This window comes from Triturus cristatus, chromosome 9 (assembly GCF_964204655.1).
Source record: "Triturus cristatus chromosome 9, aTriCri1.1, whole genome shotgun sequence".
In the NCBI taxonomy this organism is placed as follows: Eukaryota; Metazoa; Chordata; class Amphibia; order Caudata; family Salamandridae; genus Triturus; species Triturus cristatus.
This window is the reverse complement of record NC_140592.1, coordinates 305,959,674-305,985,181: the sequence shown is the minus strand read 5'-3', so window position 1 is coordinate 305,985,181 and position 25,508 is coordinate 305,959,674. Positions and strand designations below refer to the sequence as shown.

Below are 25,508 nucleotides of genomic sequence, written 5' to 3'. Positions count from 1 at the left end.
GAGGTGCAAAAATAAACCAGCACTTCAACCGAACAACAAAGAAAACGATGGTCACCAACACCCCACCAGTAAGGAGACAAACAGGTGGGACACGGACCCCAGTCGCACAAAGGACCCCCCGGAAGGGAGCGCGACACCAACGAGACAACCCAGGAAGGGAACCCAACTGGCCCACAGCGAAAAGCATAAAGCCCAGAAGGACGCCCACGGAGCCCGTCGAGCGTAAGGGACCAAGGCCAAGCCACCAGAAAGGAAGCAAACGCCCACCAGGGGCACCAAGCGCAGGAAAACCAAAAGAACCCGGCAGGGAGGGAAACGCAGTACGGAGGAGCGAGACCACCCTGCACAGGAGCCAAGTAAAGTGCCCCCGTAACAGACCACAAGCAGGAAGCAAGCAGCCAAAGCAAGCACCCAGGAGGCCATACAGCCGGCCAACAACCAGGCCCGACCCAGCCGACCAAGGAAGAGCCGACAGAATAGGAGCAGACAGGGAGGCAAGGGCACAGGCACAAACATACCAAGGGCAGAAGAGCCGGGCAAAACAAGCCCGAACAATGTCAGCACCGCCAGGAAGCCAAACCGAGCCAGCAGGCCCCAGTACCAAAACCAAGGACAAAGAAGAAAAGGAAGCAAACACCACACAGGAACCATAGGCCCCACCCGGGGAAGGAGAACCGGGAAACCCTAGCAGCCCCGGACAAGCAAAAGCACCGCCCGAACAGAAACCAACGTGGGAAACATCGAAAGCAGCGGCAGGAGACAAACCTATGTCCAAGAGAAAAGCACCCAGGCGAGCACCACCAACAGGTCAAGCGCCCCACCCAGGCCAGACAAGCCCAGACCCCCTTAAGCAGAGGGCCAGAGGAAAGCGCAAAAACCAGGAACCCGGAAAGAAGGCAGAGAGAGCCACCATCGGGGACCCAACTGAGACCGGAACAAAAGCGACCCAGTCAAGGACAGCACAAACGTGCCAAAAAACCAAAGGGGCCAACCCAGTAATCTCCCGGAGAACAAGGCCCCGAGACAAGCCAAGGAACGGCCAACAGAAGCCAGATGAGAAACCCGCTCGGACCAAACGACCCCGCAGCGACTGGGAACCCAAGCATGCCCCCCAGCCCCACAGACTGGAAAAGGCCGCAACCACCCAGCAGGGGGACACCAGAAAGGAAAGGCCGCAGGCCACACCTGCAAACAGGGCGGAAAAAAGGGAGCAGCACGCCCGACCCGTGACCAAAAGGAAGGGGAAGGAGCGAACACCACCAGCCAGACCGGCCAGAGAAGGGACATCCCCAGGAAGCAGAAGCAAAACCGGACCCCATACGGGGACCCAGGGAAGAAAGGAAGGTGCCAAAAGCAGCCCAACTCAATAGCCACACAGAAGCCAAAAGCCCCAGGAAACCCCAAGTGGCCGAAACCAGGGACCAACCAAGCCAGACTCCGCACAACAAAGGAGAGCAGGCGGGACAGGAGCAGACAGGGCGGAAGGACCCGAGGCCCAAAGCCAGGGAAAGGGAACAAGCTGGCAGGAAAAAACACAGCCAACAAAAGCCACAGCCCCACGACACACACCTCAAACGTCTGTAATATGGGGAAAACAGCCCACCAACGCAGCACTCAGGAGCAAGTGAAGCGGAACGCACGCAAGCCCCTGGGAAACCAGGAGCCGTAAAAAAAAGGTGGCCGTGACGGACCACCAACACAAAGGCACACATCCCAACAACCCCAGAAGGAGGAAAAGAGAAGCAAACCTGCCGGGAACTGAACCCAGGACCAAGAGGCCAACACAGGCTGCAGCAGAGGATGCGGACCAATAAGCTAACATGGACAGCTGCACTGAACGCGGACCAAGAGGCCAACACAGACAGCTGCGGTGACCGCGGACCAAGAGGCCAACACAGGCCGCAGCAGAGAACGCGGTAGTCCACTGAGCCACCAGAGCCGGCAGCGAGGTGGGGCCAAAGAAAGCACCATGGCCAACAGCAATGACTGAGAACACAAGCAGTGAAACAGCCGGACTCCACCTGCGGAAGCGTCAACGATTGAAACCACCAGCCACGGACACCTACACAGAAAAATGACAGAAAGGAGAGTGCCAAATCCTCCCCCACCGGAAATGCACAACAACCCCCCGAAAAGCACCCCAAAACAGCGAGGGAGCAACAGGCACGACGGCAAAAGAGACGAAGGACCGCGGTCCTAAGAGGCGCAGCCCCCAGAAACACAATGCCGAAAAATGCAAAAGGGCACAAGCAATTGCCTTACGGCAACAAAAGAGGCGCCATGCAGAAAGCCCCGCGGGAAAAGCCTAGATCCAGACCCACAGGAGGATAACCGAAGGCACCAGAAAGGCAGCCAAAGGAGCCTCACCGCCCCGCAGGACGACCCGCCAGAAACCCCGGCCGGAGCCAGAGGAGGCCGGTCACAAAAAACGCGGAATGCACGCCCCACCCTCCCCCGCAAAACACAGAATGGTCCGCCGTGCGTGACCTGGGCGGGAGAAAAAGGAGTGCTGCCACCCGCCCGTGCAGGATGACAGAGAGGGAAGTGATGAGTGGAACGGCGCCGGGAACAGCCACCGTCCCGGACGCTGACATAGGAGGCAAGGCCAGGTGCCCAAACACGGCCCCTCACGGTAAGCTCCAGCTCGCTACTGCCCTGCGTGACCCGGGAGAAAAGGAGCACCGCCACCCGCCCGTGTAAGACCCACAAGCCTGGGTGGACAGAGAGGGAAGCGATGCATGGAACGGCACCGGGAACTGCCACCGTCCCAGATGCCGACTCAGGAGGTAAGGAGTGAGAAGGGATACAGAGGCAGCAAAACCGCCCGTGAGCACACAACCACAGCGAGCGCACATGGAGGCCGGCCGATACTACGGGCGCAGAGCGCGACCTGCGGGATAGAAGTCCATGCGTGCAGGGCAGGGCTAACGCCATCAACTCCAGATGGGGGAAATTGCAACTGCATCCCCGTGAACCAGGCAGGACGCCTCCACGGCCGCAGGGGAGAAGGCGGGCCAGGAAGTCAGAGCCCGACACCCCCACAGCTGCCCCCTGTTAACCCGTGGCTCACTACAGCAGAGCCTAATTGCCCCCAAGCAAGTGGAAAAAGGGGAAGGAAGGGGGAGGATCCCCACGCCCATGGGCCCGCTAGAGCAGGGCCTCCTCCCAGGGACCCAAGCTCCCTGCTAAAGCAGGAACACACTTACCTGAACGCGCCACGGAGAGTCAGCGCAGAACTAAAAAAACGGTCTGAAGAGTTGGGCCCGCCCGCGCCCGCCTCTTATAGAGGTCAAGGTTGTAATGAGTCAGCCATATTGGGAAGGGATGGGAGGCATGGGAGGCTAACTTTATTGCTTTGGAGGGTTCTGGTGTGGAACTGAAGCTCACTACGTTAGTCATGTGGCGAGGAACACTTACGAGGAGGTAATGTATCAGGACACATTGATTGACACATGGCATACACTAACCATGCATACAACTTCCACTCAAACCTTTATAACGAAACTGTGGTAGGCGGCAAACATGCACTCTTGCCACCGAACTCACCTCTCATGCCGATGCACCCCCACTTATCCATCATTCGCCCTTCTCAAAGTCCCTACCACTCACAATCTCCTTTGACTTACCTAGCCAAGGCTGGTTTGTTCTATTTTTACCCATGCCTCCCCATGCCTTTCTCGTATATACTATCCTGTATTTTGCTTCCATGCCTCTCTTCAATGAGTCTCCACGCTCCTTTTATGCCCTTTAGGTCCCTCCCCATAATTACTGTTGTTATATTCCAGCATAGCTGTTATCAGTGTGACTTGCTGTCTCAATGTGGCCTGTAGAGAGGCTCTGCCTACCCTCTTGTTCTTTTGGTGTACGCGGCCTTAGCCGTTTGTGCAGACAGACAGCTCCGACTGATGGAACAGCGGCCCTGTGCTGATGACATAGCGGCGTCAGACACTCCACTCAAAGGAGACAAGCTTGGTCTTTCTGCTGTTGCTACCTGCCTTCAGTGGCCCACTACACATCTTTTATTCTTTCTGACCTGCTCCCACTTCCTCCACCAGTGACCAGTGCCTACTCAACCATCTCCATACGGCTGCTACAGATGTGGACGCCCGAGGTGAGGGATCTGCTAGCCATGTGACCTCACTTCTTCCATTGCTGTAACCCTGACTACCCAGTCTGCTCCAATATTACTGCCATTTCCAAGGCAGCACTACTCACTGGGGCCACAAGATCAACCTGCCTGGGGCGCCGAACCAGCAGTGCAGAAGGAGACCGCCGCCATTGATAGTAGTGTCTCACTGTCAGTCTTAACGGGTGTGCGTGTACGTCTTCATTGCATGGTTGGCCATGCCCCCACAACACTAACACTAACACTAACTTCTAACCCCTAAACTTGAACACTATCCCCCTAAAAATCAATTTATACCACAGAGCCATTACCACGCATATATATATGCCTCTATCATTCATGGCCTTACAACGAAATTGGTTATAAAGGCATGCGTAATAAATGCATACTCGTGGTAAAAGCATGTGTGCTAAAACATGTGTGCTAAAGGCATGCGTGCTAAAGGCATTTGCGTGGTAATGGTTCAGTGGTTACGGTCACGTGTGGTTATGAATGGGTTGTAATGGCTAGTTTCCAGTGATTGGTCACCTCACCGTTGCTTATTGATCAAAATAATTTTGTAATACTATCACAAAATGTGCAGCACTATGCCGCATAATTTTCATTTTGCCACAGAATTTATTCATCCCTCCCACATAATTTGATCCTCCCCTGTTGCCTAATTCCAACGTCCTGAGTATGCTACCTGCCTACTAATGAGGTTTGGCACCATGCAATGGGGTATGAGGAGCTACATGAATGCTAAAATGCAATACAATACACTTAGCCAGTCCAACTTCTGATCTAACTTACCAAGTCCTACAATTCGATGTGGAATGCACATGAATGGAAACAAGACAGCACTATGCATTTACGTAGTTACATGAAATAAATGCGGACCTTTTAAGGGTATTTCAAGAAATATCTATTGCTGTCCCACACAGTATTCTCAAAATCATAAAATATCCTAGCTTAATGAGCACATCTACATTTTAATGAAGAAGCTCAGTTTGAGGAACTAATTGCCCTTGAGTCCCTCAAGGGAGCTTTCAGCTTCTCTGTCTCACAATGGGTTGCACAGCCAGGGAGCCCCGCACATGCACACTGCCCTGAAATGTGTCATCCATCAGTAAAGCTCTTCTTTCCAGAATGGCTTGACTTCTGTGCTTTCTTTAGCAAACAGAGGTGTGTTGATATCTCAGAGGAACTTGAAACCCAATGTAGATTCAAAAACTTTCTTCCTATGTCTTGCTGAAGGGGCTGGGATCATGCTTCGATGAGAGGGTTAACCTGCAAGTGAATCATCATCATATGATCCAAGCTGCCCTTGCAAACGCTTGCCTCCTTGAGTCCGTCAGCCCGCATCAAGCTCTTCAGCCTACATGCCAAAACTAGTTTTTGGCTATTCCTTTAGATTGGGGCTTGTTGGACTGACTTTATGTGGCAGTCACAAGTTGAAAAATATAAGTTCACAAGTAGTGTGATTATTTTGAAATACCCCTCTGGTATCTCAGTTCAAATGCATCATCGTCATTTGGAGGATCCGTGCCTACCTGGCACTCTTGTGTGTGCACAACAGGTTAAGGGCCTTATTATGAGTTTGGCGGTGCGGAAGTGGGATCGCTGTGCTGAACTCCCTCACCGCCAGACCCATGTTTGAACCGCCTGCCAGATTAGGAGTTTTCTCCTGCAGTCCATACAGTGCAGGTACTGGGGTGCAGGCACACACGGGGCAGAACATGTGCCCCCCTGCATGCACCCCTTGGCGCAGAGGCACAAGGGGGCCCTGGAGTGCCCCCTTTGTTTCCTCACTGCCACACTTTTCATGGCACAACCATGAAAAGTGTGGCAGTTAGGAAGCTTGTAAAATGCTTGCCCTGCCAAGCATATTGCGGCCTCAACCGCCGCACAGTGGTCCCAGGGCAGTCCAACCACCCTGGTCGTAATAGGGCGGTTGGAAGACTGCCACTGCCACACCCCTGCGAGTGTGGTGGGACGTGGACTCGTAATAGGGCAGTACGCAAGACGCGTAATAGGGCCTAAGATGTCGGTTGTGCAGCCTTGATGGCCATTTTCATCCTGAGCAACTTATCTGAGCCATAATACATGGGTTCTTTTTGACTCTTATTATAGCGTCATCATCGTTATATTCATGTTTTATTTTCTTTCTTTGGTTTTAAGCAACAATGCCTGAATTACTTATGATAATTCCCATTATCCCCTATCTTGAACCTCCTTGCACCATCGGTTGAATATTGGGGCATTTGCCTCCTATTAGACCCTACAAAAAACATGGGCTTTTGATTGCGTTGTTCTTATAATGTTCCACCTTTCTTAACCCTCACCCTCTCATGGCGTTTAGCCATAAAGGAGGAGACGGAGATATGTAGTTACTAGTTATACTAAAGAAGGCCACCTCCTTTATCTGTACACTGGGGAGCTTGGCTGGGATAAATGAATGGTGGGAGGAGTAAGGGTGACAGATAGGGAGTAATGGAGATTACCTTCAGTAACCCTGTCATTATGTTCTTTTAGACTTTTATATAGTGCGAACTAGACCCGAGACAATGGGTATCAGAGTGGTTTACATGAGCACCAGTTTCGTTAAGGGACACATTCATTTTTTTTTTTTGGGCACAGGGAGATTAAGTGATTCGCCCAGAATCACAGGATGTTGCCATTGCCTCCCCGTCCTACTTCCTAGCACAATTCATTACTTTCCAAGGATATACCCAAGCCCAATTAGCTGTAGGGGAAACCTGTAATAAAGAAAAATAAACAAAGACTTAATTTCATAGTATGCAAAAAGTTTACTTAGTTTGGGAATACATTATCTAAGCAAGCAAAATCAATTAAATTATAGTTTACAGATTGCCCACTTGACAAAGAGATCCCCCTAGAGTCAATGGTCGAGAATTAGCCAGAAACGCAGGCATATAGCTCCATGTAGCTGCTCTACATTGATCCAAAAGGAAGCAGTCACTCCCCTGGGTAGACTGACCTTGCATAAAAGGAGGAAGAGATATACCAAACTCAACCTAAGACTGTTATCCCTGATCTGACATCATGAATGAGAGTAGATGTAGAAGGTTTGAAACCTGTACATCCAAGAAAAAGGTCTCAAAAAGAGATCCCCAGTCCTATCCAAATAGGTCAGATCTACTTCATGAACATTGAAACTGTCCAAATCCAAGTCAGCTTTTCACACTCCGGTAAACATTACTTCCACGTTTAATAGAAATGAAGAGAAGACTTTTGAAAAAAAAGAAGCACCAGGATGTCAGAAACGGTCCATTATAACTCCCAGCTAAAGAGCGGAACAGACTAAAGATCCTAGCACCCATTCTCCCAAGGGAGGTTATAGCAGCTAGAAAAATCACTTTGAAAGTCAGTAAATGTAGAGATATGTATCTTAATTAACAAAAGGGGGAGCCATAGGGCACAAGGCACCAGAGGAGGATCCCAATGTGAGACTAATAGCTTTTTGGAGGGTTGATAAGAAACCGCCCAACCTGAGCAGGAATAGTTGACTTTGAGAGAAGGAGGGAAAGAAGAGGCGAGGGAATGAAAGGAACCATGCAAAAAAAGCCCACAGTCAACTCTAATAAGGGAGAATACCAAACTGTATGTACTCTGTTAGGAGCTCATAATATAACTTGCACGCCGGCTTGACAAACTGTTAGTAGGGGAAATGGAGGGAAAGTGTACAAATGGCCCTTAGGCCAGGGAATCATTTGATCATCCACCCAAAGCCAGATCCTAAACCAAGGAGCAGAGCACGAGAACCCTCCTGTAGACCCTAGAGACAAAAAAAATCCAGCCACAGAGTGGTGAACCACAGACGTATTTCCTGAAATGCCTCTGAATAGACAATAATCCTTTGAGGTGGGGAGAAATTCTGTTCAACTGATCCGCCCTCAAGTTTATTTCCTTCCTTAGATAAACCACCTTCAGGGGATTATACTGATGGCTCTACCCATCTGACTATATAGGCTCCACTAGAGACAACGCTGTTGATTGAGTCCCTCCCTAACATTTTACATGTGCCTTGGACACAGTGTAGACTGTCCTTAACAAAACCCCTCTGCCACAGAATTGGTGAGAAAAGTCAAGAGACCCATCTTGATGGCCTCTAGATCTCTCCAATATGAACGTCAGTTTCACTCTGTCATAGGCCCCGAGGATCCAGAGACGCCAAGTTTGCTCCCCACCTTCATTGCGGGGATTGGAAGTTAAAATTAGAATTGTCTTAAAGACCTGAAGAGGCGAAGCAAAGCTAAGGTTTTGAATAGAAATGTAGGAGCAGTGGTTGACATCTCTAAAGAAATTATAGAGCACAACCGACCAAAAAACAATAACGTCATAACACAAACGAAAATTATAACACACCAAAACGAAGCCAGTCATCAAAACGTAAGGCAGCACAATAATCACAACACAATAACACAATACAATAAGGGAACACTAAAACCAAGCAGCATAATAACAACACAACACAACAGCACTACAACACAATGCAAGGCAACAAATCTACACAAATATTCTTATCGCACATTGCCATCTCCACAAATCTACTTTCATAACACACTAATAAAAGGTATTTGCTCTAAGCGCTGTTGTTCTTTCAACGACAGACACATAATAGCCACAGTCAAAAGTTTAGGAACTCTTGTTGCGTCTTTTGAGGTTCCTGGAGGATAAGTGGGGGATATAAGAAAGGTGACCTGTCTTCGGATTACTCAAAAGTCGTTATATTAAATGGCAGATGGCGACGTAGCCATTCCTCGTCCCAGGTTCTTCCACTGAGCGTCTCCCTCTGTAGACCTGCAAGATGTCTATGTGTGCTGGACCAGATCCAATCCGTGTCACCAGTGTTTTCCAAGGGGGATCACATACAGATTATGGTGCATATACATCACAATTGGTATGTTGTGCCTAGGCACAGGGCTCCATCAGACCCTTTTCTTACAAACTATAAACTCATGAAGCACACAGTTTGGTCCTCAATGGCCAGGTGTAGATGTTGAGTGAAACGTGAAATCTTCCAACTGAGGTTTGGAGCATCCAGGTTTGAATATTGATGGGGACAAGCATTCGCTTTTGACACTGGATATGTCATCCAAACAAGAAGATTGAGTGGCTTTTTTTACAAGAAGACTTGTGAGAGAAGAGCTTGTCAGCAGGCAGCACAGTCATGAAGCTCCCGTGAGCTGAGGCCACCAGTCGTCACTCGCAGCACCAGCCCGGAGCACAGAGTGCGGGGAAGGTGGACATCCGCAGCTGTCAACTGTCTTTCTGCAACTCTCACAACTCTGTTGGGACAGCCTAGTGTAGAGACTCCCCTCCTGAGTTCAAAGGTTATATACAATTTGGGTTGGGTGGTGCATTTGTGGCAAAGGTCGGAAAATAACGGATTTTCTTTTTCGAGTTTTTACTCTAAGATTTTCCAATCTGCTCCTTGGACACCCGACCTCTGTGCATCCAGGTGGAGAAATACCTTCAGTTTTTAAGTTTGACTTTGTTTAATTTTGTGATTGTTTTGTGAACAGTAGTCAGCTTTTTGAGTGTCTTTATTCTTCTGAAGAGAAAAGGCGTATGTGTCTGTATGTCTGTGTGTTCTATAACTGAGTTTGCTTTGTGAACAGTACTCACCTTTTTAGGTCTCGCCTAGCAACGTAGCGCTTGCGCTGCTCACTCCCGGCGAGATCTATTGTTGTCGCTTTAGCTTGCGAAGTGAGGGTGGAAGCTCCATCCACGCTTCTTAGTGGGGCGCCTGCCAAATCTGTGCTTTCTATTGGGAGGGTAGCATGTTTGGTTCCCTCCCTATCTCCTTTTTGCCGTGCCTGCCAGGACAGGGCATGTGCACGTGCACGGCGGCTGTTTTGCTGGCCCCGTTTCAGGCAGTCCAGTCATGAGGCACAATGAGCGCATGGCGCGATTTCACTTTATGATTTTTTAAATTTATTTTAGCTCTGGCAGAGGACTCCACAGACCAGGCTGCTGGTGGACGCCTTGTTTTCTGTATTCGATGATACTGATATTTTACAAATTACTAAGACGGCGTACATTGTTCTACTGAGTTTCACCAATCCGCTTCCTCTCTCGATATTCCTCCGTGGCTTAGCAATAGGCTGCTGCCAAGCAAGGCGCCTGGACGCGCACTCCGGTTCCTTTGACGGACGTCTCCTTGACGCTGCACAGACACTTTCTCCCGGCAGGGAGCTGTGGACGCACTCGTTTCTCGCCGCCGCGTCCAGAGTCCCTTGAGTCGGTCTTCTCCCGTAGCCATGTCAGTGTGATGTGTGCCGCCCCCTAGCGCTCCGTGCCCCATGCCTCCACGGCCGGTGCTCATCTCTCACCCTCCGATCCCCCAGAGTGTCCCCCCATGCTTCATCCCACCTCCCGGACCCTGCGAGCCTGCCCTGCCCCAACACTCCTCTGGCCACTGCCGGCTTTCGCACCACTAAGTACATTCTGAGCGAGTGGGCGGTGCGGGGCGCAGGCGGCATGACTCCAAGCGGATGGCGGCGGAGACCAAGGCGAGGTCCCAGCGCAGCCAGGCCGGGGTGACGTAAGCCCTGGGCGAGGGGTTGCAGGATCTGCACTTCTGGTGCTCCGAGCTGTGCCGCGAGATTGGGGACCTAACATCCGAAATCGACCTGCTGCTGGCCCAGAAGAGGCGGCTGGCGCGTGCCCTGAATGCCACTGAGACCCCGGCCAGCATCGGCAGCGACAACCTGCAGTGCCGGAAGCGCCGGCTCGGGCCCAACCTGGTGCGAGATGAGGTGGAAGTGGAGCTGATTAGGGTAGGTTTATTAACTACCATAGACAGGGTAGACACGTCATTGATGGGCATCCAGGTGTAGGTAAAACTCTGCAAGGACTCAAGACATCTGGACCGGGCACATTGTGCTCAGTAGAGGGTAGAAAGGAGGCCCACTAAAAAAACATCGATTTTCAATGGTGTCAAAGCAATTTCACTGATATATAGCTCACTAAAGCCTTTTGAACGATGCTATACTATGTTGGTTGTATGCTAGTTATATTATGGTTGGAATGGACCGGCAAGTATACAGTTGACTACGTCATCAGTGAGGCCTGAAAGAAGGAGGCTGCCTGTCATATTTACTTTGTTAGATGCAAATTTGTCTCTAAGCTTTCTCGGTTTTCAGTCCTATTATCATTCGGTACTAAATTCTCGAAACAGGTTTAATCACTCAAATGCGAGGCTTCCGTAATCATTTGGCGCAATAATTCCAACTTATATTGAATTCACAATTTCTGTGGTGACATCATAAACCTTAAGCTCTCGATTTTTGTCAAATTCCCATCACTCTCTAATTACTTTTCAGATCTTGTCCTTCTTCAATCTTTTCTGACACTAAAATCGGTCTCTGGCAGTGCTGCCAGCTCCTATTGAACACTTAGCCACATATTTACATCATAGCGCTTCACAAACTACTGTAGCACAATCACGTCCTCTCTCCTAGGTTAGACTTCGACCTTTCCTTCTGTACGGAAATAACAGCATCGCAATCAGCACCTTAGAGCAAAATAAGTATAAAACGTATCAAGAAACCATGACATGATACTTCATCACACCTACATAGAGGACGATGCTCCCTGCAGAAATAAACGTGTGTGTCAAAAGCAAACAACATCAGTGAGCGTGTGTCCAACGCCATGTAATGGCGATTCATTTATGCTCTTACTTCAAAGCATGAGCCAGGCGCAAAGTACTGGAGGACATGGAATCCATTGTTTGCCGTGATTTTTAATTTGAGAACGATTGTAGTGGGTCAGGGTGTAATCTTCATTAAAACTCAAATTACACATCTGAATGCACGCAGCGCTGTAAAGCCTCGCTGAGCTGGTAAATCATGGCGCCCCCTCTTTATGCATCTGTGGCCTGCTCCACTGCAAACGAAAACACATAGGTAAAGCACACTCACATTTACAACGCCAAAAGCTCTTACTCTCCCAAATGCGAGACCTATTGCATTGCAAATGCTTGTTCTGTATGTTGACTTTGCTGAAGACGAGAGTTGGCATAACCTTGTACTACCACACGGGGTCAGAGGAGAGTTTGTTAAAATGATAGCGAGAGAGTGGAGAGTGGGGAGAGGGGAGAATGGAGAGGGGAGAGTGGAGAGGGGAGAGGGGAGAGAGAGAGCGAGAGAGAGAGAGAGACGGCTGCTGTATGGCGTGAGGGGGGGGGGGGAGGGATCACTTTAGACTGAGGTTATTTAAGAATGTATTTCAAGTGACAAATTACTAACAGAAACCCCGAATATAAATAGGTCTTCTTAAACTCAGCACTCATCTCCCGAAGCTATAAAAAGCAGCTCAAAACTCATCTCTTCAACTCCCTGCCTAAAACTTAGTGAATCATTCCCACACTGTACCAACTAGTATCCTTCCAAGCTTGGTTTGCACTAAGTAATGTTGCAGTGTATTCATACACGCTCAGTCCAAATACTCGGGTAAATCCAAAAATACAGACTTGTGTGCAAAAACTACTGGGGCTAGAACCATAAACCTACAGTAATATAGGTAGCAATGTGCTATGCAAGCATCTTAAAAACTGCACTAGACAGCACGTATTCAATGCTTTCAATAACATGAGTTGCTGACCATGTGGGGCTCATGCAGACTATATTATGCCAATGATGGAGCAGGGTCAAGGCTGATTTGCATATGGCTGAGTCAAAACTGAGGTGGCATGGTGGGCGAAAAACAATGGTTTGAAATGCGGCCCGAGGGATCGCCAGGGCTGAGATTAATGCAAACATTCCATCATCACTTTGTTCTTTGATGCCCTGAGTGTGATGGGTATGCCTAAACGTGAGTCCTGTTCACCAGTGCCACAGGACTCAAGCTATACCTGGCTGATGAGTTACTACTAAGGGGGAAACCAGTCCTGGGTTGCTTGTGTTCCGGGTCAGGGAGGACCTGACCTGGCAGTTTGGGTTGAATGGTTCCACTTGGAGCTAGGTCATGGCTGATTTGCATATGGCTGGGTCAAAACTGAGGTGGCATGGTGGGCCAAAAATGATGAATTGGAATGTGCTCCGAGTGATCACCAATGGCTGAGATTAATTCAAGCAATTCATCCATCACTTTGTTTTTTGAAGCCCTAAGTGTGACGGGTATGCCTAAACGTGGGGAATCAAGCTACACCCGGTTGATGAGCCCACAATAATGATGAAACCAGTCCTGGGTTGCTTCTGTTCCGGTTCAGAGAGGACCATGCCTGACAGTTCTGGTTGGTCTGTTCCCATGAGGAACAGGGTCATGACTGATTTGCGTATGGCTGGTTCCACAATGCGGAAGCATGGTGGGCGAAAAATGATGGATTGGGATGCAGCCTGAGCGATCGCCAGAGACTGAGATTAATTCAAGCATTTCATCCATCACTTTGTTTTTTGAAGCCCTAATGATTGAATTCACATCAAGTTTTTGTGTTACCGACCAAGGGACGCTTAGTTCCTGAAAATATGGATGGCCTTACAGGGGGTGTAGATACTTTAAAGGCTATACCTACAACAGAGGTTTATTCATGGCCCCTGGTAAACTGGGGTTAATACGCCAGAGGCCGCACCCGCTGTCCAATATCCAGCCTGGGTAGAACTCCTTCGATGGTGGCGTCACTGGGTCCACAAGAGCTACTTAAAAACTTGAGTTCTTCCAAACAGGCCCACGCCAGTTCGGAGGAGTTACCATATACAGGCATCGGCTTGCATCTTAAGAGTGTCGGCCAAAGAGGTCTTGATGAGAAATCGACTCGGTACTATGCACGTTGAGCATATCATTGCGGTTGACATTTTCCTGATTAATAACAGCTGTCAGCATTTTGTCTACAACATGGCACAATCATACTGTACACACTGCAGAACCCTTCTTCTCGCTGGAATAATGGTCAGTATAAGCAGCGGCGGCTCCTCCGCTATGGTGGAGGAGAGTTGCCCCACCTGCCAGCAGCCAAAAAAATGAAAAAACGATAATAAACCTTTGTTTATTATTGTTTTTTTTTTCTCTTGGAGCCGAGGCTTGGGCACGGGCCGGGGTGATGAAAGGCTGGTGGAGGAGTGGCTGCACTGCTATTCAGTGCACATGACGGTCTGGCCGGCAGTCTCAGGCGGGCCAAGCAGTCATGCGCACTGAAGCTCTCTCCAACCCGAGCTGCGTTGCCGGGTTAGAGAGAGCAGGCACAGGCTCCCAGTCTAGCTGGGAGTGCAAATCATTGGCGCTCAGGCCAACTTGACGCTGCTTTCAGCAGCATGAAAGCAGCGTCAGGATATGTCTCAGGGTACCCTGGGAGCCTGCAGACGAGGGGGCGCGGCGCAATGATGCGGGTAAGTGTTTTCTAAAATGTTCTTTTATTTGGCTCGTCTGCCCCTACAGCCCAGCCACCCTATCAACACACCGGCCGCTACTGATAAGAAAACAAGAAGATGCTGCTCATGTGTTATGAAGACAAATTTACCTAGAGGTCCCTCTAGTTTCAAAGAATGTCGAAGCTCAGAAAGTATTAAATACTTAGGAAGTCATGGTGAGGCTCCGGTAAACCCGATTTGGCCAGTAATGGGCATCACCAGCAGAATCAGAATTACAAGACCCATCGATACTGTGTTAATCTGTGCAAAAGCAGGTGGAATCAACGGCTGATATACCACAGAAAAAATAGGCATTATCGACGGTATCAGAGCAATTCTTAATATGAGCCAGTGATGCCCAGTGCTTTTTGCACAGGCACTTAATTGTTGAGACCAGCACTTATGATTGGACACCGCATGGTGGCGCTGTTTGTCTACTTTTTTTGATGAGCACAAAAATTCTTTCATAATTCAATATACATGACTAATACCTGCCACCCAATGCTATGAAAGCTTGGGCGACAGGTACTAGCCATGCTATTGGCAGCGCTGGCAGGGGCAATTGGCCGTATAAGCTGCAGTGGCCTACTGACAAGGGCCCTGGCACTTATGTTTTTTTTTCAAATTAAGCGATGTCTGGAATTAACAGTTCCCTACGTAATTTCTTCATTTTGAAAGGGACCCTTAGGGCCCCCTGTGTAAACTTTGGTAACTCTGCCCCCCGAATTTACTCATAGGCCCCACTCTAAGACATTAGTAACTCTGGAGGGGCAGGGGCCACTTAACGAGACCTTTAATGCAGTGTAAGCTATTGATCTTACTGGCTTTAGAGCCTTCCAGAAAAACGAAGAGAGATTATTAGTATATGCCTTTATGGAGCTCAAGAACAGACCCATGGATAGATTTCTTGTAAATACAAAACAAGCACCACTCTTACCGAGTACCAGCAACACTTGGAAGGACGCTTTGTAGAGGTGCACAAGAGCCGGTGACGACACCTTGCAAAAGCTCGGTGTGTACGGGGAGGGGGGGTATAGCCCATACTCATCCACAAATACACACAACAATCAAATGATGGAAGAATCGATTGGTTTTTGCCCATGGTCATTACAAACAAATTCACAACCTCGAACAGATTATTCAAATTATCAAAACAAATGAGGGTTTCACACACTTGCAGCAAATGTAGCACTTAAAGTTCATTACCCTTGCCTCAGAAGCATGTTCTGTAACTTTGCCATCCTATAACAATTAACAATTGTATATGTAAGTCACATATGTTACCTTGCCATCAACCCATTTGAAGGGAACACTTCATGTAACAGTGGCATCATGCAGAAAGAGGGAGAGGTCAGTAAGGTCAAAGGGTAACCAGAGGACAAGGTCAGGAAGGCTGGAGGTGTTGGGAGCGAGGGTTGTTTGCTTCACTTACCTCATAGTATTTGGGGGGAGCGTTGTATCTGTAGTGGCTTCGGCCGAGCTCAAAGGCCAGCAGCTCTAGCTTGTCCTCCTGTCCCAGGCGGGCCACACTCTTCTCAATGAAGGACATGACCCTGCGGTTCAAAAACACACAAGGCAATTAAAAGATGGAGGAGAAAGTGGCCTTATGAATGGATCCGACCAAATTCCACTTTCCACTTCATACAGCTGAGAATGTTGAAAGAGTTTGCAGATGACGTCATCGGGATAAGACATCTGATATATTTTGTTTCAGACTTATGCCCACTGAGATGGTGACCATGTGTTGATGTTTTCAGGAATTTTCTGGTCTCAGTCCCAGGTACTGAACGGTGACATGAGGGCAAGCAAGGAGCCCTGTCTATTACACACCCACAGTGCTTAATTTGTAAAATATTAAGTGCCAGGGCTCTGACCAGGAGGCCACTGCAGCTTCTACCACCCATCGCCCTTGTCATTGCTGCCAAAACAACTACTAACCATCTCTCTCACATGAAACTGGGACAGTTCAGATTATTCAAGGTCCCCAAACTAAAGGAATGGCTGGGGAGGCAGGTATTAGCACTTTTAATGTGTATTGTATTCCCAAACTACAGCTGTTCTGCTCATCTCTAAATTAGATGAGCAGAGCCACCGTGTGGTAGACTGTTCTTAGTATGGTGTTAACCAATTAAGGACCAGTGCTGAGCACCAGAAAGCACCGGCTCAAATTAAGCACTGCACACCCAACTTAGTTAAAGGGATTCATAAACCGAGGCAATGACAGGGCAAAGGGTGGAATTGAGTCTTGCAGATCGCAGGTGCGTGTTAGAGATAATCCATCGTAGGAGGTGACATGGACATCATATAGGGGTCATGGGGTTGCAGCTGTGACCCCTGGCTTGCCCCTTGCAACCCTTAACATTGCCTTTGCGACCCCTGGGCCCAGAGGTGGCAAAATCAGTGTTAAAACACAGAGGCAGCAGAACACTCCTTGTTTTATGTCAATTGTTCATACTTCTTATATTAATATTATATAATTTACTATTAGTGTAATAAAAAGGGAGGACTATTAGCTGAAACAGGATCTTTGGTGCCCACGTATGTAAGTAAAAAACTGCTTTGAAACTCATGTTGTGTGCATGCTTGAAGTGAGAGTGTGCTTATGTGAGTGTGTCTGTGTGTATATGTGAGCATGTGCCAATGTGTAAGCATGTGTGTCTATGTGTAAGCTTGTGTGAATGAGTGATAGTGAGGGAGAGTCAGTGACAGATAGTAAGTGGGAATGAGTGCCTAAGTGTGAGTGAGTCAGGGGGAGTGACGAATGAGTGAGATTGAGAGAGACTGATAGTAAAAAATGCATCAGTGTAAGGTAGTGTTAGAGAATGTGAGTGAGTGAATGTAAGTGAGTGAGAACTTGGTGTCGTGCTTGTGAGTCTGTTATTAGCCCTGGCACACAGAAGGCAATTCTTGTCTTACTGAAAACCCCCCTGCAAAATACTGGCACTGGCATGCATAGTTGAGGCAATTCTTAACATGACAGACTCCAGTGACAGAAAAGTAATTCATGGCATGATTGGTACCCATAGTAAAATGCTGGTACTGGCATACTAGAGGTAATTATTGCATGTGGGTCACCCGTGTCAAAATGCTGGCATACTAGAGAAAATTCAAGAGATGGAGGAACCCATGGCAAAATGCAGATACTGGCACATGGAAGGTAATTCCTGGCATAAAGTAGGACAGACTGTCAAAGAGAGGAGCGTTTTCCTTAAGCTGGCAACATGTAGACACCCCCCCCCCCTTTATTTCTATTGTCTCTGCACCTTCAGAGATAGCACAGGCTGACAAGAGACTGCCACACGTCATGCCCCACATCTCTTTACAAACCTAGGGAACTGAGATGAGTGGGATGCTTTTACTTGGATCCGTTAGCATCTTGAATTCAAGCCGAAGCAAAATTCAGTTTAAAAAAATCGTTCAGCCAGCACACAAGCACTCGGAAAGACCATTTAGTAACAGAAACGATCTTGGAGCATGTGGCATGCCCGTTTCTTACTTTTTTGCTGCACTGTTCCTTCATGCCATCTTTACCAGTTCTACCATATGTTTTTAGCAATGCCAAAGACGACCTGTTCAACAGTGTAGATGGATCAATTAATTGTCCTGCCCACGAGGATCATCAGTTCTTGGTGGGCAGCACCCAGTGTGTGGTCAGCACATACTATTGGCAAAGTTGCCGCTGCGTTTTAATTAGGGCGTCTACGATTGCCCTCCATCAACTGTGAGCGTTTATCTGTCTCCATTAGCGATGCCTCGGTCGATGTATAGCAATACGTCTTTCCTAATTGTCCTATCTGCTATGAAGTTCAGCCACTGATTTAATCTTTGTAAGTTAATTAGTCTCTCCACGAACCTCGTAGCTTGTTCTGGGCGCTAAGAAGAGGACCAACTGATAAGAGATAGGACTAGCGATCGCCATGTTGGACGGAAACCAGCTCAGCACCTTCTCTAAGGCGGTGGAGCGTCGCTCCATTGTTTTTAGCAGTACAAAATGCAAAATAAAATGTTAATGACAAAGGTTATTATCGTTTTATTTTTCCTTGCTCCCTTCCTGCAGCCGAGCCAGGGGCGGGTCCGTCCATTCTGACACAACACGGCTGCAGGAAGGAGGAGGAGTGGTGGCACTGCTTCAAGTGCGCATGACAGTTTGGCCGACAACCTAAGGCCGGCCAAACCGTCATGCTCACTTCGATCTCTTCACCTGAGCTGTGCTGTACAGCCGTGTTCACAGCAAGCACAGGTTTTTTAGTCCCTTAGTGAGTGCCTAACTAGGGTGCTCACACCAATCATGGCGATGTTCCCTTGCTGAGTAATTCAGTGTCTGGATTGGCGTTGTGGACCCTGTGGCATGCTGGGAGTGGAGAAGCAGAGGCCAGAAAAGCATTGACGATGCAGATGGCAGGTAAGCATTTTTTAAAATTTGATTACCCTGTTTCCTTGCACTACCTCCCGTGCTGCCACCCCTTGTGCTGCCTACCCCATGCTGCCCTACTACTTTAACGCCCCAGCAGCCGCCACTTAGCAAATTTCTTTTTCTTCTTGAGACTAAGTAGATTCAGTGGTTGGTATATCCTTTCATGACTTAAGTTTGCAGCTTTCTGAGAGTGGCAAAGCTTTCCAATAGTCTCCAAGAGTTGATGCCTCGGAAGAAGATGCCCGCTGGAACAGATGCAGTCACTGAAACACACAAATTATTCTATGCAAACAGTGCAATTTTTTGTTTATTTTTCAAAAACATTTTAAGATGTGACTGCGTCCAAATCAGTTTTGGCCATGTCAATAATTAGGGAAGCATCAGGTGTAGTTAGTTTTCCTATGTTAGAGTAGAGACCTTCATACAGTCAATAAATAAATGAATAATAACTTCGTGTTTTTTTCCTCTGCTTCTCTTTCTGCTCTTTGCGCCTATATTGCGTGTTTGTGTTTTTTTAACAACTAGGGTAGGCATAACATATTCAAAGTGTGAATTACACAGCATGTGGACCATCATAATTGCAGAGGTAATATTGCACAAGTATATACATTCAGACAATTTATGATCAGGCTGGAATTATCAAGAGACCTAGCATTCCTGCATCATTCTTCTTGCGTGCAGTAAAAGGACTGGATAAATTTCATAACATTAGATCCACAATGCAGATGACTAGTCTTCTGAGGGCGGGGATAAGTTACACAAACCAGACCTACTGACCACATTTAGCCATGGGGCTTATTTACAAGCCCCTTGCGCCGCCGGTGCGTCACAGTTAATATGGCACAAGGAGCTTGTAAATAATCCTCATAATCTACACTCACTAGGGCCTTCACACGCACTGCACCCAACGGCTAGGAAAAAAGATGTCTGCCAAAAAGTCCCATCATGGGTGCCGATCGGGTATTTCAGCGACGACCCGATGAGGAGCAGACCCAATGATGAAGCAAGACACCTAGCTGACTGGGTGTGTGAGGGTCTTTTTTTCGAAAGGAGGATATCTTTCTCCTGCCTGAAGTGAGCACATCCGTGTTCTCTACACACACATCTACCTGCACTACACAGTAGGAACGGCATACCACTTTGTTTTGTATTGCGTTTGGGCTTGTATGCTGGACCTAGTTAAAATTGTCCCTGAGTCCCTCTTGTTCTTGGAAATCTTGTAAATAAGCCCCCATATCTTTGCCAATCAAAGGGCCTGTTTCAATTCCTGGTTCAGAAGGAGCCCGTATTTGTTGCACATTTAGGTGCCGATCACGATCCGGTAAAAAATTCCCCCGTGCGACTCGTATCCGGTCTTTTTACCGTACGAATCGTACAAGTGCCGTACGAACTGGCAATCACGATTCGCATGGTAAAAAGTCCATACGAACCGCATTGGGAATCATTCCCCACACGTCCTCGGGTCGGAAAATGTGTCCGACACGTCCTCGGACGATTTACCGTACAAACGTGAAAGGTGAAGTCCGACCGAGGAATCACGATCCATCCCGTGCGTCCTAGGCAACAACCGTATGGACAAAACACCGTCCGCACCGAACTCCTATAGCAACCATGGAGACATGTGCCCGCATACGCGCCCAGCACTCCCCCCAGCCCCCGTACGTCCGACACGTACCCCCCGTGTATGTACACCCCCACCCGTCTAGGTACACCCCAGTACGTTCGAGTCGTACCCCCACCCCTGTACGTGTCGTACCACCGTCCATGTACACCCCAGTACGTTCGAGTCCTACCCCCACCCCTGTACGTGTCATACCCCCGTGTACCTACACCCCAGGACGTTTGAGTCCTACCCCCACCCCTGTACGTGTCGTACCACCGTCCATGTACACCCCAGTACGTTCGAGTCCTACCCCCACCCCTGTACGTGTCATACCCCCGTGTACCTACACCCCAGGACGTTCGAGTCCTACCCCCACCCCTGTACGTGTCGTACCACCGTCCATGTACACCCCAGTACGTTCGAGTCCTACCCCCACCCCTGTACGTGTCATACCCCCGTGTACCTACACCCCAGTACGTTCGAGTCGTACCCCCACCCCTGTACGTGTCGTACCACCGTCCATGTACACCCCAGTACGTTCGAGTCCTACCCCCACCCCTGTACGTGTCATACCCCCGTGTACCTACACCCCAGTACGTTCGAGTCCTACCCCCCACCCCTGTACGTGTCGTACCCCCGTCAATGTACACCCCAGTACGTTCCGGTCCTACCCCCAACACAACCTCCTAAGTACGGAGCGCACCCCAGGCCCCAACATCACAACCGCATGTACGAGTCGTACCAAGCCACACACAAGGACAGCACCGTACAACCAAATGGCCCATGTACACACCGTACACACGCTCAAAACGCACGTACACAACCAGGAAAAACCAAAAAAACACAAGAATACACTATTCGAATGGCACAAAGCCACTAAACATGGCCAACAAACACTAAAAAACACACCTTCACTGACCTGCAACTGCCAAAAACAAACAGAGGCCCAAAACACCACCACTCCTTATAACACACCCACCCAAACTTCAAACACAGCCACACCCACCAATGGACCAATAAAAAGGGCCCACACACACAAACCATGAGCCTTTGCAACAGACTCACTGCTGCTAGACACCACAGACAACTTACAGCACCTTACTACAAGCTTCACCACACCTTACACTTGCACATCTCCACACAACCACCTTCACAAACACACCCTCATCACATTCACACATACACACACCTGCACACCCACACACCCACAACCATCCCCCCCCCACCATCCACACCCCCCCCCACCATCCACACCCCTCACCATGCCCACTACCAAGAATCCAAAGTTCAGTAACCGAGAGTTGGAGGTTCTTGTTGATCAAATCCTCAGAGTCGAGCCACAGATCTTTGGAACATTGGTCAGAAACACCAGCCTGGCAGCAAAAACAGCCATGTGGCAGACCATCGTCGATGCTGTGAATGCTGTTGCGGACACCAGAAGGACCAGGCAGGAATGCCAGAACAGGTGGTACGATCTGCGGAGGAGGGTCCGAGCCAAGAGGCAGGAGGAACACGACCAGGCCAACGCCACCGGAGGAGGGCCCTCCCGCAGACCCGTACACTACCATCCCTGGGATGAGAGGGTGATGGCCATACTGCCGGTGGAGGCAGTCGAAGGATTAGAAGGACTCCGAGACCCGGGTGAGTACACAAACAACGCACCTCACATGGGGGGAACGGCATCCACAACCAAAATCACTAACAGGCACGCAACCACCACAAGCCATCGCATGACTCAACCACACTCCATGAGCACGCACATGCCACTGCTGCCACCATGCCCCATGCACCCAGCTGGACAATGTCAAGTCACAGGCCACAGAAGACAACAACACATGACACGGTAACCCGGATGGCGGGAGGCTGGGCCCCAAAAAGCACATAGTGCAACTCAGAAGCAGACAACAATTCACTCTACCCATATGGCCTAGGTCACAGCCAGACAAACAGTGTGTCCCAACACAGGAATGACTTGCCAGCAAACGGCGGACGCCTTGCATCAACACATGGGGGTGAAGGCACTGTTTTGCACATGACAGCAGCTAATGAACAGCCAACATTGTGAAAGAGTGGCAGCACACACCACCACAGCAGCAGCGCACAGACACACATCACACCCAATGGGTGCCTGGAGATCAGAAACAAACTCACATCAACAAGCCAAGGGCCACTCAAAGATCTGCTAACAGTGTGTGCCCAGGAAGCTGGGCCGAGGTGACAGAGGGTGACACACGGAGGGAGGGAGAGGGGGACAGAGAGGGAGGGAGAGGGGGACAGAGAGGGAGGGAGAGGGGGACAGAGAGGGAGGGAGAGGGGGAGAGGGAGGAGGCTGACACACGGAGGGAGGGAGAGGGGGACACAGAGGGAGGGAGAGGGGGACAGAGAGGGAGGGAGAGGGGGACAGAGAGGGAGTGAGACGGACAGAGGGAGGAGGCTGACACACGGAGGGAGGGAGAGGGGGACACAGAGGGAGCGAGACACAGGGAGAGCTAATCAGCCGTGTTGCGTGTGTGAATGTCTGCTCGTCAGCAGGTAGACTGCGTGCATGTAGACAAGGGTGGCCAGTGCCAGAACCCCCCCTCTTCACCATGGCAAAACACAGGGCCATGTCACAACCTGTTCACGAGCACAAGGACAGCTACCTGGATCATATAAGTGTGTGGATCCACTCCATGTGCACATGTACAGTGCTACACGGAAGGCGCCAATGCATGGCTCGCCACACCTGCCCACTCCACTGCTGACTGCAGTCACACTTGACGCAGCAAGTAAGACTGTGCCACACATAGTTAAAGGGGCCAAAGTGGTGCCCAAGGGACACACCCATGCACAAGTGCACTGTGAGTGGAATGGAAGACAGATCCAAATTCCAAGAGGAAATGTGCCAACGTTGAAACTGATGAAACATGGAGGTTGCATGGACCAAAATTAACATTGTCTCTCTCACACACAGGTCAACGTCGTGGTGCACCCCCCAACACTGGGGGGGAACACTCACAGGACCTGGATCTGCAGGAGCCCGATCCCACCGGCAGCGACCACTCTCACCACTCTGTGGACGACCCCGACCGACCTGGCCCCTCTGGTGTCCAACCACCTGCAGCACCTGCGTCAGGTACAACTGTGCCAACCACCACCCCCACTCCTGCCACATCCCAGGAGACACCCAGGATCCCTGCCCCAACACCACAATGCAGCCAGGCTGGCCAGGAGGGACACGGTGTCCCGGGCACCCAGGAGGAGGCAGGCGACAACGCTAATGCCACCCCTCAGGGGTCCCGGAGACCCCATGTGCCCACAAGGGCAGGCCAGGCGCAAGTGGGCAGGGGTGGTGGGAGTGGAGGACGGCGGAGGCGCGAGCCTGACCAGTTGGCTGGGGATCCGGCATTGTCCCATGTCCGTAACATCCTGGACTCATACCGGCAGGACACCACGGGCATGGCCCAGGTTGTGTCCGTCCTCGAGGGGATCAAGGCCCAGCAGGCCCAGCAACATGCGGAGCTACATGCCTGTCTACTGGTACACCAACGGAGGATGGAGGACAGACAGGCTGAGCAAGTGACGGCATTCCAGGGGATTCACGCTACACTCCGTCGGATGGCCGACAACATGGCCGACCCTCCCTGTGCCAGAAGGCGGAGAATATCACCACCCACAGGGAGGGATCATGAGGAGGAGGAGGAAACATCCGACGGAGCATCCCAGACGTCGTCACGGCCTGCTGCTGAGGTTCCCCGCAGGAGGCCGGGTCGTCCACGGAAAGGACCGTGAGGGTGGCTGCTACATCACCATCTCCCAGGACACCTGGCCTGGCACCTGGCCCACTGGAGCAACAGCATCACAGCATCAAGAGACATTCTCTGCCACATGGCCCTGCTGGTCACTGGCTGACCAATGTTGACAAAGACTGTGGCATGGACTCTGAGGATTTCCAATGGCAAGGACCCCAACTCCCCTACTGAACTTTGGATTCAAACATCCCGGAAAGACCCTCACTTTGCCCCCCCCCCCCCCCACTAATAAATCACACTATGAAGAGTAGATGCCTGCTGGTAGCATTATTAACTAACATGTGTCTTGTAAAGTCTAAACATGCCTGAGTCATCTTTTGTCTTCAACCATCCACACCCTGGGGCCTGAGTCTGGCACAACACCCATGGGTCACAGTGTATTAGGCAAGACAGACATGGAGCACCATACACACCCGTGATGGGCCCGACCAGCTGAGGGGGTTGCCGAACAACCGTGCTGACACACACATTGAGTACAGCAACAGTCATGCGCAGTGGTCAGGGATCCAGTCCAGTGTCCTGGGGGGCACCCAGGTATGTGTAGACAGGTGGCAGAACCATGTCCTGCAAGCCGGAGTCCGGTGGATGCAGAGAATGGGGGCCTGGCCAACGTTGGATGCATGGGGATGGCACATGTCACAATACCAACACAGTCATGGACATCATGCCCAATACACAGCCTCAGCCCACACACACAGCTTGCATCTTGCAACTCGACACATTGACACATAGCCACAATCAGGGAATACCATGCCAGACATGCAGGATGCACCGTGGCAACACACCAGCATTGACTGAGAAGAGGCACCTTGGAGGCATAGGGACACCTTTATTAGTCATGTATTCGGGATTGCAGAGGCTACTCGAAGTACACATGAACACATCATGTGGAGTAACATGTGTGTCCAACACTGGCACCCCCCTTCTGCAGCACACATGCGTGTTTGCCATGGAACTGGCACACAAGCGTCGGCTAACAGCTAAATACCCACAGCTGCACACGGAGAGCCTGCCATACACCATAGATCCGCTGATGTCGAAGTCCCACACCATGTCAAGCCAATGCTAACCGTATGTGGCCGAGGGCAGTGTCACACACATTGATGCCATCATCACAATCCCCTATCCCATCACTGATGCCTGTCAACCAGGCAGACCATCTATTCAGGTGTACACAGCTGCATGTCGTGTCCCATGGGGATGCGACATGGCTGCAGAG

General features: G+C 50.0%; 1 protein-coding gene across 2 annotated transcripts in view; it reads right to left on the bottom strand.

The window, feature by feature from the left end:
* Nucleotides 1-25,508, bottom strand: part of LOC146797787 (cytoglobin-1-like) — a 188,865-nt gene that overhangs the window by 23,068 nt on the left and 140,289 nt on the right. For both annotated transcript variants that reach the window (XM_085627636.1, XM_085627638.1), the window contains exon 5: nucleotides 15,914-16,039. In XM_085627636.1, coding sequence (XP_085483762.1) covers nucleotides 15,914-16,039 — 126 coding nt within the window. The remainder of the gene's footprint in view (nucleotides 1-15,913; nucleotides 16,040-25,508) is intronic.